The sequence below is a fragment of the Neodiprion pinetum genome, chromosome 5, assembly GCF_021155775.2.
Source record: "Neodiprion pinetum isolate iyNeoPine1 chromosome 5, iyNeoPine1.2, whole genome shotgun sequence".
Lineage (NCBI taxonomy): Eukaryota > Metazoa > Arthropoda > Insecta > Hymenoptera > Diprionidae > Neodiprion > Neodiprion pinetum.
Window position 1 is genome coordinate 15,675,470 of NC_060236.1, and position 13,229 is coordinate 15,688,698.

Sequence of the window (13,229 nt, forward strand, 5' to 3'; positions counted from 1 at the left end):
TCTTAATAATTTTCTGACATTACTCTAAAACATGATTGTCCTTGAAGCTAATTGTGACGTTAAGGCGCATTTTGAGAAAGTTGATTTTCAACTTGTGCCATAGGATGTGATCTACGTTCCTGGTTTCTACGCTTCCGATTAGATTTTCTTTGTTTCGAACCGCACTAACATGAAATACAGAAATCATTTTAATAAATCTAATATTACTTGAATTTTCAATTTGAGTATTAGGTTCCCTTCATTTATTTAATTGAACATCATTGAAAATTTGCGAAATGAACTCTGATAATCATTAGAAAATTTTTAATAGTAGTAGCAATAATTTATTGATCGGAAAAAATACATTGACTATCGACTATTTGTAAATTTTGTTGAACTATTTTCGAGAAAAAAAAAGATTCACCATTCTATTACAGATAGTGAGATATTTAAATTTCTTGAACGCTCGGTTCAATGTCTCATTTTCAAAAGTGATAAAATTCAATATTACCACCTGAAATCACAAGAGAGTGAGAAAGTTGCTTAGTTGCTTCAAAGTGGCGATGATTTTTGTACGTGTGATAAATTGAATAGGCAGATAACAGTAAATATTAGAGATGTAATTATTTTGGCCGTATCACCTGTTGATAGAAAAAAATTTCATTGTTATTTCTAATGTACGAAATAATAAAAGTGATCAAATAAAATGTTCCCACCTACCTGCTGCGTTTCTTCCAAGCACCCAACATTTAAACAGATTTCTCATTTCAGTCGAATAAAGCCAATTTTCAAAGAGCATTAGCATCAACTTTCCGAGTCACTACCTCGACTGTTTGAGATTCTAACCTCAAAAATTCGTATGAACTACATCACCGCCAGAAACAGAGTTTGACAGCTGAAACTCGGAGTGGCCAGCCTGTCCGAGCAGCCGATAAAACTCGCGCATGCGCATTAAATGAAATGAAACGTTTCGAGTTTGCACGCTTTCGCCAATGAGACGTACAGTTTATTCGCGGGCTTTGTTTCGCCAAAACTACACACGCTATGTGTGATATTTAGCGCATACTCGAATGATATATTTGTTTTGAGAGTTTTCTGTCTCTGGAATAGAGCTGCAGGATTCGGTCTCTGGACACGGAAGGAAGGTGGAGAAGGATGACTTGTTAATTGTGTGATTAACTCCGGGAACAGCCCGAATAGTTTGACCACTTCAACTTGGTTTTTCGAGATAGCCTCAGAATTTGTTTTCTCACCCTCATGTGCACAGGCACGAGTGGAATAGACCCATCATCATAGGCCGTGTAAACGGTTGAGGGTCAAACTTGATCTGTGAGTGTGAAGCACGCACAGATAGATCGCTCTGAGAGGTTGGCTCGTGATGCGAAATTATTTATTTCGGAAAAGGAAATATAGCAATTATACGTCAATGTTTTGTTCCCGGGAGGCGGGATAAGAGACAGGATGAAAGGTTGTGAACTTATTCTTCTGGGAATCTCTAAGAGATTTTCGATAATTTAGGAAGGGATAGTTCTTGCTTATTTGCTCTGATATTAATGAAGTTTGCCTGCGGCAAGACTGACTATTAATTGCGTGATGGCGTGTTGGTCAGAGGGACGGTATTTGATTATTCTGGATCGTTGACTAGTCGGTTTTGGTGATGGATAATGATTCGTTTAGTGGGAACTAAGACAGAATATTATTCGTGTGCTAGTACGGTAGTCGGAAGGACTTGGATGGTAGTTCGGTTTACCTATGGGTAGACTCAATATTATTTATGTGATAGCCTGGTCGTCAGAGGGACGGTATTTGATAATGAGGAATCGTCGCTGACAGTTGATTTTGATATTGTAATTATTCGTTTCGATAGTACTCAAACAGAATATTACGTGAGTGATAGCACAGTAGTCAGAAGGACTTTGATAGTGATTCAGTTTGCGTATGGCAAGACTGGATATTACTAGCGTGGTAGTTAAAGGCAAGGGGATTCTACGCAAATGTACCTTCACCTGTATTAAGACTTTCAGTCGCTATGACCGTGACTCTCTACGGGTTCAGGTGTCCTACCTACGGGTCGGGGGATTGTGAGACGATCACCGTATCTGAGCTATGAGGTCAGACGCAATGCTGTTCTTCACTCAGACACGGCTCCCTGGTACCTAAGGAGTTTATTTTATTGAAAACAAATAGGATTTATTAGTACGCTGAATGCCCTCCTTTGATGGGAAGTTGTGTTGAGGATTCCTTGCACGGGTACTCCACGTCTCCTGATCGTGGGTCCTTGGTGTCCGGCTCCTCGTGGATGTGGGAAGTATGGGTCTTCTCGTGGAAGTCTGCGATGATCTATCCTGGCGGTTGCTCAATAGGTGATAGATAGATTACTAGATTCCCGTTTGCGCTCGTCTTATATACTCTTATTGTCTAGTTACGCCGTTTTCGCGGATAGAGATTGGTCGCGTTCCCTGAAGAAGGGGTACGGTAAATCGTGTGATTTGATTAGGTTCCCGGTATGTGACGGGGTTATCGAGTGGACAGTTAGATTTGGCTTGGGTTTACCAAGCAAAATATTAGGGGGCACGCGCTGAGCCCCAGGTGTCGGTACGCCAGCCAGGCGTCCCGTCACAGTATAGTTTCAAGAGATTGTCACGGTATAATTATTCCAAAAACTAAATGGAAATAATCAAATTCGTAAACTTTCCGCTATATTTGACGTAATGTATAAACTTATATATGTATCTTGCCAAGCGTTCGACCGTTCAAACTAGTGGATCAAACAATCAACATAACGTCTGACCACACCGACGTATGAACTATACACCGTGACTAATCTTTGCGTCGTCTGAACGTGGTCCCTGCCGCAGGACATTAGTATAAATACGACTGCTTCGGACACGCCGGTCAGCAGACCCGTGGCATAGCGCCTAACTGACTCACGTCAATTTCGGAGCAGAGCATAGCATAGCGCCGGCTGTGACTCAATTCATTTTCATTTATTCTTCGTTTAATTGATAAAATACTATAGGCAAAGCGCCTTTTGAATAGACGATAAATCAAATTGGATGGAAGTAAAGCAACGGTTGCGATTTGCAAGCGATCGTTTCGCTGGTAAAGATTCCAGATCATGGAACATCCCAAGAAAAGCAACCTAGTACGAGTGAAGCTGGAACACTTCTGATTGATGCATTTAGAAGTGACTAGATTTCCGCACGGAACGCATTCCGAACCATGGGACAACGCCTTCATTATATTTCAGTGACTTGCGTGGCAGTTTTGCGAGACGTGAGTGACCAATTTTTTCTCCCTGTGGACGAAACAGCAGCAATCTCAAACTGCACATGCGCGAACTTATCTTTACAACTCTGAGATGAAATTGACAACTTTCATCCCGCTAAACTGCTACGCTAAGCTCCACTTTGCTTGCACGTACGAGAAAAAATGCATTTATTCAATCTCAACCCTACCTATTTTCTTGTTAGCACACCTTCATCTGTGGATATCCGTAGGTGTACGCAAAGGTGTATATAGCAAATACATTCCGATATAATATTGTTAAGAGAAATACCAGGGGGTTAGGGAAGGCAAATAAAGCAACGATATTAGTCAGCAGCTTACAATTAGTCAGCGGCAAGTTTATTCAGTTGGCTTCAGTTATAAGCACCGAAGAGTAACTGCTCACGAGCTCGACAAACTCAAGACTGCCCGATTTTCGTTGATTAAGAAGATTCTGGTGTTCTCGCCCCTCTCCCGTCCCAATTCCCTCGCCCGGTGGCTGTGATAAGCTCGTTCTGTGAATACCTCTCCCGCCGCGTAACCACAGACGTTAACGATTTTATGCTTGTGTTGACTTAATGTTTCCTTATGTTAATTAGGTTAACTTCAACTTCGGAAAACTAAGGAATCTATAAGGTTGTATATACCCCGTCAAAGTTTTTATGGGTACGAATGATTTCGTAGCTTACTTGGTAACGTGCTTGCCTAGTAACTGTTAGGTCGCGGGATCGAGTCTCGCTGTTGAGCTACGAACTCATTCGCACCCATGAAAACTTTCAGTACATTTAAGTCACTTTATATTTTAGAAATGCGTTTTTCTCGGCTATTCTTCGCTATCTAGTTCGATGGCTTTGTGTACTTAATAGTTAATAAGTAACCTTCCTCCATGGTAAGTATGGAGATATTCTGAGACCCGACTACCCCACCATCTCCTTGTATGCCTGTCATCTGAATTTGTGACTGTTGGTTACCCTGACAAACAACTGCTCTTGAATATTAACCATTGACATTCTTATATGTCTATGATTTTAACGCATACGCGTCAAACTATAGCAGTCGACAGATCATTCTGTCGATAGATAATCACTCTGTATGCATAATAATACAGTGCACCTTATAAACAAGTTTGAGAATCTGAACCACTTTTATTGTATGTTGCAGATTTCAACTACAGAATGGAGCTGTAACACATCAAAGCAAAGAGTGGAGAATAAAACAAAATACATATCCTAAGCTGATTGGAAAGAGGCTAGCTAAACAATTGCGTGTTCTACCTGAAGTTAGTTAGAGAGCTTAGGTTAGGTTAGGTTACTTAGATTAAGTTCAGCTTGAACATGTGCCTGGAGAGAATAAAAATTATCATGATAAAAAAGCGGAGTAGGAGCTATATTCGTGCCCAGTGAAAGAGTGAAAGATCTGCTTGAATTAAGCAGAAAAGTGACGAGATGTCTCAGGGATTTTGTGATAGATTTGGCATCAGAAATTCTCGAAATGATTGAATAAAACGTGAACTCGTGGCGCACTTTTTTTCCTATAGATTTTGTGGGAAGTTCCGAACTTAAGTTGCTGGCTTCACCATTCCTTGGAAAAAAATGGTGCATTGTATTAACAATGCAAATAGTGGGTAATTTTCAGCGAATATGTAGCTGTGTGAAGACGAGTGCTGCGTTTACACCAGAAGGCTTGAGCTGCAATGGTACAACTACCCGTGTGAACGCAGGATGAGGTTAAAAAAAAAATATGATGGTGGACCGCATGAAAAAAATTCTTCATGTATCCCCTTCTGAACCATACAACTTTTGTAGGACACATTTTCCAATTGAACCATTAGGTGGGCTGAAAACGTATTGTATCTTTCAAATCGGGACGCCCTACATATGCATTCAGTCAATGGCATGTGTAACACATGCTATTTTTGCAACATGTGTAAAGAAAAGTCTAATCTGAAATTCACCGAAGGTGCCACTGAAAGCGCGTGAACTTGAGGTTCAGCAATTTACATTTATTATCAATGACACAGTGCATATAATTGATAGAGTTTTCAACTGGCTGACGACGAGTGGATCACGAACTCCGACCTAGTGATGTTGACGCACCAGATTTGCAATTATATAGGTAATAAATGATGGAACGATGAGGAAAAGACGAGAATCACGTTACCTACCGCATACAAGAAGCGCTATTGCTCCGATTGGGATTTATCGATATAAAATAAAGTGCTATCGCGCCGCTTGGTATTTCTCGACATCAAATAAACAAAGTGCTATCGCGCTGCTTGGGTCTTTTCGTACTCGTTTAGAGAAAGCCCGATTGCGCTGTTTAGGATTCTTTGACAGTGTTTCTTCAATACCCCCTGGGACTCAAACGGTTGCGATAGAAATTAAAAATAAAATACGTAGTGTCTTTCTTGCGATACATGCAGTAGGTACGAGATAGCGAGAAGAAACAGAAAAGAACACAGATTTTCTTAACGTATTGTTACGGTTTCCCCCTTCGAATATGCATGTATTCATTTAATTAAGCAAAATGAAGATCTGATGTTCCCGGACAACGATCGTCTCTTGAAATCAACGAGAATCTTTCTGGATTTTTCCTTGAACGGACTTTATAAACGACACAAGTCTCCTTGTACTTTTGTCCTAATTAAACCACCCCAGTTTTTTAAATTCTCCTGATTATTTATTTTGCCCGCTTACGTAACAGTATTAACAAAAGAGAATAGAGACCATTACAACGCGATGTATTCCAAATTAGAGGGACTAGAGACGAACTACGTAACAGCTCACAGCGGTATCAGAGATGAAAGGTAATAAGAAAGATTTTCTTCCGTACGGCGCAATACTCCAAAGGCAAAGAACGACGTGTTATACCGCGCAGCGATATAAGATCGCGCACGCAGTACGCTTACGATATTAATTACTCGAAAGATATTGGGTAAGAAAGCAGATCATAATCAAGTTAGAGAAGATATATACAAGATAAAGAAGAGATAGATAACCGATAATAAGAGACGAAAGTAAACTTTGTGAATTCATAAGCTGACTAATTTACCAATCACTACAGAGAAACAAGAAATGATCAAATTCAAGTGAAGCAAGGTGATTACAGATATTCTGATCCAACGTAAGCGAAGAAATAATAAAGCGCTGCTGTTCAGCGATATCAGATAATTAATCAATTATAGTGAAACGAGATCAAGAAAATAGGCAATAGTCACTACAAATAAGTAAGTGCTACTCAGTCGCGAAATTAATTGCGGTATTAGATAGGAAAAGGAGAGATACGAGCCCACGTGACTCATGCAGAGCAGAGTGCGAGAAAATATAAGAGCGAAGAGAACGAAGATATAGACAAGATATGTTACAAGTAACTTCGTGGCTTGACAAAATAACGAAACGAAGCCTCACTTACGAAAATAGAAGAGAATATCAGAAAACAGGTACAAGAAACAGATATAGATCGAATAGAAAATTAGAGACGATGCGGTAAAAGAATTGATAATAGAAAACACGTCTGAATGCCGAATAGACTGAACTAAAGTGTGCCGGGTCGAGTGGTGCTCCTCGCGATCCCGGCTGATTTTCGGCGTGGTGCTATCACACGGTTCTCTCCTCGTCCTGTGCGATCGCTAATTGAGTCAGCAGGTCACGCGAGACGGGCAGTGGTCCATCTTCACTCGGCTTCTCCTCCTTCGTTGACATATATTGAAATATCGATCCGTCGAGCGATATGTAGAGAGGTTGCAGTCAGCTGCTCTGCGCTGTTCGTCAGAAGGGAAGATTCACCCCTCGCGGTATTGCGGTATCGATACGTGAGTAGATCGTGCAGATAGACGACGATAATTGAAGATATAACGATATTACTCAATATTGCAGTATTGATATCGAAAAGGTACAGATCCTATGCCGACTCCTCGGTATTCTGATATTTTCCGCGCAGTCCATTTCTCTGGTATCTCAGCTCGACACTGGCCCTATGGCACCATTGTACCGAGACATCCTGGTAGTGCTGATTTTTAGATGGGGTTCCCATCCTGAATCCACCAATTTGATGTGGTGTCCATCCCTTACCAACTCGGGTTTGGTTACGAAGCTGCGGTCCTTTAATGAGTCATGTGCATCAGGCAAACATGCTCCTATTTGATGACTGATGGCGAAATAGGCGGTATGGTTTGCTCAGCACCAGGCTGATAAGTGTCGTCAACGGTTTGTGTATCCAAGCAGCTGTAGCGGTGTTTGGGTGGTTCGGTTCCTGGCCGAGAAGTCTGGTCATTGGAGGTCTGCGTGGGCACTTCCGAACGTGTACCAGACATGACCCTATTCACAATCCCTGCAGGCATCCACCTGGAGTGGGGTTGGGGATATTCCGATCTCTGTAGCTGACGGTGTGATGCTGTTGACCCGGTCCGTGACCTTTGCGTTGCGATATCCGGTTCTCTCGAAGCGATGCTAATGAAGCTGGCTCTCGTAGTGCGATATAAAAGGTAGAAAATAGACAGGTATTAGCTTAATAAATGAATATCACTTAAAATTAGCTAGTCGTTTCTTTGGAGTATTGGCCTCCGACGTGTTTTCGTCGTGTTTTGCGTTATTCTGTGGAGGAAGAAGTAATTTATTATAGCCCATGTGACATAGTAGGGGAAGATCACCGGTTGTGGCCATGCTTCGATTGTGGTCACCTTTGGATCATTTTCGATAGGGGGCAGATACAGTCGATACGACAATTGTCGTTTGTGCCCAATGTAAGCACGATGATTTCGTGCTGACACCGAAGTCAAAACATCCATATGATAAGTTAGCTGCGGTCGGTAACATTGTTTCGTGCCAGTCAGTCAACGTTGATGTAAATGCTTATCGTGTTAAAAGTGCGACAAATTACACTCCGTCACTGCAAACAGGTGAGTAAAATCATGTTTCGAAATGGAAAACAATATATTATGTGTATCGGTTGAAGCAAAAAGTTCGCACCAGAAAATTTGCTGGTTTTTTTTTGACAGCCCCGCTTTTTCTAGTAGTAGCCACTCAAATGTCACCGGTTGTGGTCATCCACGCATTGTTCGCATGTAATTGAGAAAAAAATTTAAATCGTCAGAAAAACAAAAAAAAATTTATTCATTTTGGCGACTTTAACCTCACTTTAACGGCTTCATTAAATAAAGCACGGTGTTCGCTATTTGATAGCTCGTAGTTCGACCGAACCGCGTGGAAGGTGTGAGTCGCTTGAAATCAAAGATGAGTTTGTGGTGTTGAGTTTATTTATACTTATTATTTATCCATTATATTAACGTCCATGATATATCATACAAACAACAGGAATTAACAGGGTTTGATTTTGACAAAGCGAAGATCTTAGATTTAGAGAATAACTGGTTAAAAAGATCGGTTAGTGAAATGGTTTGGATTAAACTTAATGACACGGTAAACAAGCGTACTGACACCCAGAATCTGAGTGCAATGTACAACGAGATTTTATCGGTTTATAACGATTATCTTGGTGACGCACGTTAGTTTTTACTTTATTTTGAATGTTTAGACTATTTTAATGTATTTAATTTTTGTTTTGACTCAGATATTGTAGAAATGTTTTAGAGTATTGTTTTGAATTCCCGCGGCGGTGAATGTGGGAAACAAGGGCGCTTCATTCGCTTACTGTTTCCTCATTTATGTATATTTTGAGGTTGACTGCGGTCGACAGTTTATTTACATGTACAAGTCGGTTCTGTTAGCTGCGTTCTTTTTAATTAATAAATTTTTGAATTTTGTTAATTATTTATGAGGAGCTAATGAAGTTGTATAAGAAGATTTATATTGTCTACGCTTATAAATTGAGGTAAATTTATTTGCTATTAATTGTATAATCTTGTTATATGTATTATGCGTTGTGTTTAAAATATTTTGTATTTATATGTATGTTTATAGACGCCTGAAGAAGGCCAAATAAAATGGTCGAAACGTTGCGGAATCAATGATTTGCGTTTATCAATAGTCCAAGTTCCTGTTAATTCCTGTTGTTTGTATCTTATTATTTATTTTATTTACATATATACAGTTATTGTAATGGTCGCCAAGTGATACATGGGGTAGTTTTCGTGGTAAAACAATGCGGCGGAGGCTTCAGTGCGGATGTCGGTCGTCGAGGGGGTTCGGTCACAGTCCTGGGTGGCGGAGTGTATCGGCTCTCTGGTGAGCTGGGTGGCATTGGGGGACGGCGGTTCTCAGCTGTTTTCACCGGAGACTCCCACTCGCTATCTGTCGTCTGGGTGGCAGTTGACACAAAAGAACGCTGCGGCTCAGGAAACGGGGATACTGGAGCTGGGATGCGTCGGTGATAGCTCGGAGAGGTCAGTCGTGCTCTGCGTACATCCCATAAAGAAAGAAGTACGGCTGGTGGTCTGGTCAGTGGTCGTGATGGAATGTCAATTGGATGTAGAATCCAAGGGACAGGCGGGTTGGATGCAGTTGTTCTTGTCTGTTCGCTGGCCGAAGCCAGATAAAAGGGGTCCGTCATACAATGTCTTGTAATCCGGTCTGTCGTGGAGTCAGTCAACTGTCGCAGCGTCAGTCACAGTCGTTGTAGCGTCAGTCAAGTCGGCGTAGCGTTGATGAGCTGGAACGGCGTGGCGTTGAAGCGTCAGCGTCTGTTGGGAACGTCAGGACGAGTTGAACCCGAAGTGTCCTGCCGATCGGTCTGATCGGCCGTCTCTTATTCCAGCCTCGGTTGGTCTTTGGCAGCGGGAGACCACGTTCGTTGATTACGCAATGCGCTCGGCTGTGTGGGTGGCGTGAGCGGCGTGCGTGACGTCACACTTTCTTCTGGGTCGCGTGATTGGAAAGTGTGCGAGGCTGGTTGCCTCGCGTGAGTTGGAAGGCGCGCGACCAATGAGTTGTGTTCACAACGTTGTTGTGAACACACGGTGTTGAACAATCACTTCACACGTTCTTAAGCCTCGTGCGATTGCAGGCGCTGACATGCATGCGGGCATTTACACCTGCAAACATTGCGAAACACGCGCGAAATAATCCTCATTTGAACGAGTCGTTTTTGAGCCGTACCGGACGTGGCCCGGAAGTTTGACCAAACCTCGATAGATAGACGTCTTATATACGTGAAACTAGGCCCTTGTAGTAATAAAACCTCCAACTTTTGACAGAAAGTTTCGTAGTCTGATTTTGAAAACCAGTTCTTCGCGGCTGCTAATCACAATCTTTGGGACCGTTTCGGAAGCAGCGAATCTTGTGGCTAATCTACACGGTTCAACCATTACCGTTTTATCGTCTTTGTCTCCAACAGACATGATGAATTACGAAAAATTGAGTTCCGCTCTCAAATTTCAGTACGGGAGTGAACATCTCAAAAAATTATGTATGATCCAACTTCTGCAGAATAGACGCCAAAATCGCGACGAAGATTTAGCCTCCCTGGGGTCGGGAGATAGATTGTTTAAGTAGAGCCGTAATTCCGGATGCAGATGGCCTGAAAGGTATCTTTGCAGTAGAAGCATTTGTAAAATCTATACGTGATCCCGATATTAGACTCGTGGTTAGCAAGCACCTCAGAGGCTGCTACGCTTCGGGAAGCTATGGTTACGGCTCTTGAGATAGTCGCCTTGAAGTCTAGAGAACATCTAGGAGTAGCTAAAATTCGTCAAATTGAAGTTTCAAAAAACGTACCTGAGGAAAGACAGAAGGTCGGTTCAGAAAAGACCTCGTCTAACAAGCAAAAAAAGAATCAAAAATTTAGAAATAAGAATAATCGTGGTTTCTCTCGGAAACATAATAATAACTGTCAAGAAAATTGCGGGAATGAACCTATTCAACCTGTCCCGATCTGTTTATTTTGTAAAAGAAAACGACATGATGCCAATCATTGTTTTACATCGAAAAAGTTTGCTCGCGAACCGCCTCAGGACTTGAGTCCGAGAACTTCGGAATGGCGTAATAGGGACACAACTAAGAGGGATGATGATCCTCAACCAAGTTCCTCGACCGGAGCTGGTACGAAAAACTAGCTCCAGATGATTCAGCAGGGCGGAAATCATCGCGAACCTTGGGTAGTAAAAGCCCTTCCAGTACTCAGGTTTTGGTTACAAATTTCAGGCAGTCTGATCTTTACGCTCGCGGCTCTTTCAATCCGATGATCAGATTTTCCCCGCTTTACCTCTGTGAACTTCCACAGGAGAGACAACCCCAGTTTTGAGACAGGTTACTGTTCAGATTAACAATTTCAGTTGTACTCTCCTCATAAGGTTTATATCGCAGATATCGAGGATGAAGAAATTTTGGAAACAGACTTCCTTACAGCTCAGAACTGTATTATTTCAACAAAAGGGAATTCATTAGCCTCAAATAATCGCTAGATAGCTCTTTACGCAAATAGAGATGGAATTTATTGGTCTCCCCCTAGAATACGAGAAATAGAATACTCTCAGAACAAGTCTCGACACCAGTTTCCCTCGCACCTACAGAATCTGTTAGAACAATCTTCTGCCGCTCTTAACGTAGTTCGGGTAGACTTGCTTAGGTCCCTTTTACTAGAGTTTGCAGATTCTTTCGTTAAAAATAGCGGTGATAAAGGGAAATGTTCTTCCGTCAAGCACAAGATTGACGTTGGACATAATTCTCCGATTAAGCAAGCTCACAGAAGACTCGGTCTGAACGGCCGGGAGGAGATGAAGAAGCTCGTCGAGGATATACTGGCAAACGACGTCATCGAGCCCTCCTCCAGTCTTTGGGCCTCGTTAATCGTACTGGTGAACGAGAAAGATAAAACAAAGCAATTCTACATTGACTACAGAAAACTAAACGACATAATCAAGAAGGATTCTTACCCGTTGATCAGGATTGATGAGACTTTCGACTTGATGGCTGGAGCAATTTGGTTCAGTATCATGGAGCTACAGGGTGGGTATTGGAAAGTCGAGATGGATCCTCTAGACAAAGAAAAAAACAGCTTTTGTGACAGGTCTAGGAGGATTATGGCAGTTCAAGATTATGCCTTTTGGTCTGAGTAACACCCCGGCTACCTTTGAACGTATAATGGAGGCTGTCCTCCATGGACTCATAGGAAAAATATGCCTTGTTTATTTGGACGACATAATCATTTTAGGCAAAAACTTTGAAGAAGAAGTTCACAATCTGAAAGAAGTTTTCGTCAAATTGAAACTGGCGGGCCTAGAGATGAGCCTGAAGAAGTGCCACCTTTTTCCAGAGAGAAGTCAGCTTCCTCGGACATTTTGTTTCAGTTGAGTGAGTGAAAACAGATCCAAGCAAGATCGGCAAAGTTTCTACTTGGCTCACGCCTATGAACAAGGAATAATTTCAGATTTTTTCGGGACTCCGCACCTATTATCGAAGATTCGTAAAGGGATTTGCCACCATAGCTAAACCTCTACATCATCTAACCGGAAGTAAAATTCCTTTCGAGTGGAGCTCAGAATGCGAAGAAGCTTTCAAGAAACTGAAGACTTGTCTAACTTCTTCTCCCATTTTAGCTTATCCAAAGGTTGAGCTTGCTTTTATTTTAGATATGGATGTTTCGCTTTCAGGTATAGGTGGAGTTTTGTTACAGGTGCAAGGAGAACTAGAGGAAGTAATCTGTTACTATAGCAGGGTTCTTAGCAAAACTGACAAGGAAGGAATCTCAGCCCGAACTCTCGGATTTGATTTCTTTCGTAACATGTTATAGTAGACTAAAAACTAAGCGACACGTGTTTTTTTTAACGGCCATGAAACCCTTTTAGGGGGTGAAACCACCCTTCAAAGTTAGGCATGTCAAGGGGCGATTTGCCAGTTTCACCCCCAAGAACATGTTTTTTTTTAAACAATCCGACTGGAAATGTTGTCTCATGAAGAGAAATGGAAAATGTATTTTTCTCAAAATAAAAAAAAAAAAAAATTATGGGGGTGAGCCAGCCCTAAATATAATCACATTAATGCAAAAAGATGTCAAATTCAAATCTGAAAATCTGAAAAAATATATATTGC

At 41.6% G+C, this 13,229-nt stretch overlaps 1 protein-coding gene across 2 annotated transcripts in view; it reads left to right on the top strand.

Annotated features, from left to right (window-relative positions):
* Dtwd2 (DTW domain containing 2) overlaps nucleotides 1–9,193 on the top strand; it is a 69,745-nt gene extending 60,552 nt beyond the window's left edge. The window contains exon 5 of one of the 2 annotated variants that reach the window (XM_046626262.2): nucleotides 4,408–9,185. In XM_046626262.2, coding sequence (XP_046482218.1) covers nucleotides 4,408–4,534 — 127 coding nt within the window. In that variant the 3' untranslated portion in view covers nucleotides 4,535–9,185. Of the gene's footprint in view, nucleotides 1–4,407 lie in introns of both variants that reach the window. The other variant, XM_046626263.2, reaches the window with a different exon arrangement.
* Nucleotides 9,194–13,229: the final 4,036 nt, after the last annotated feature.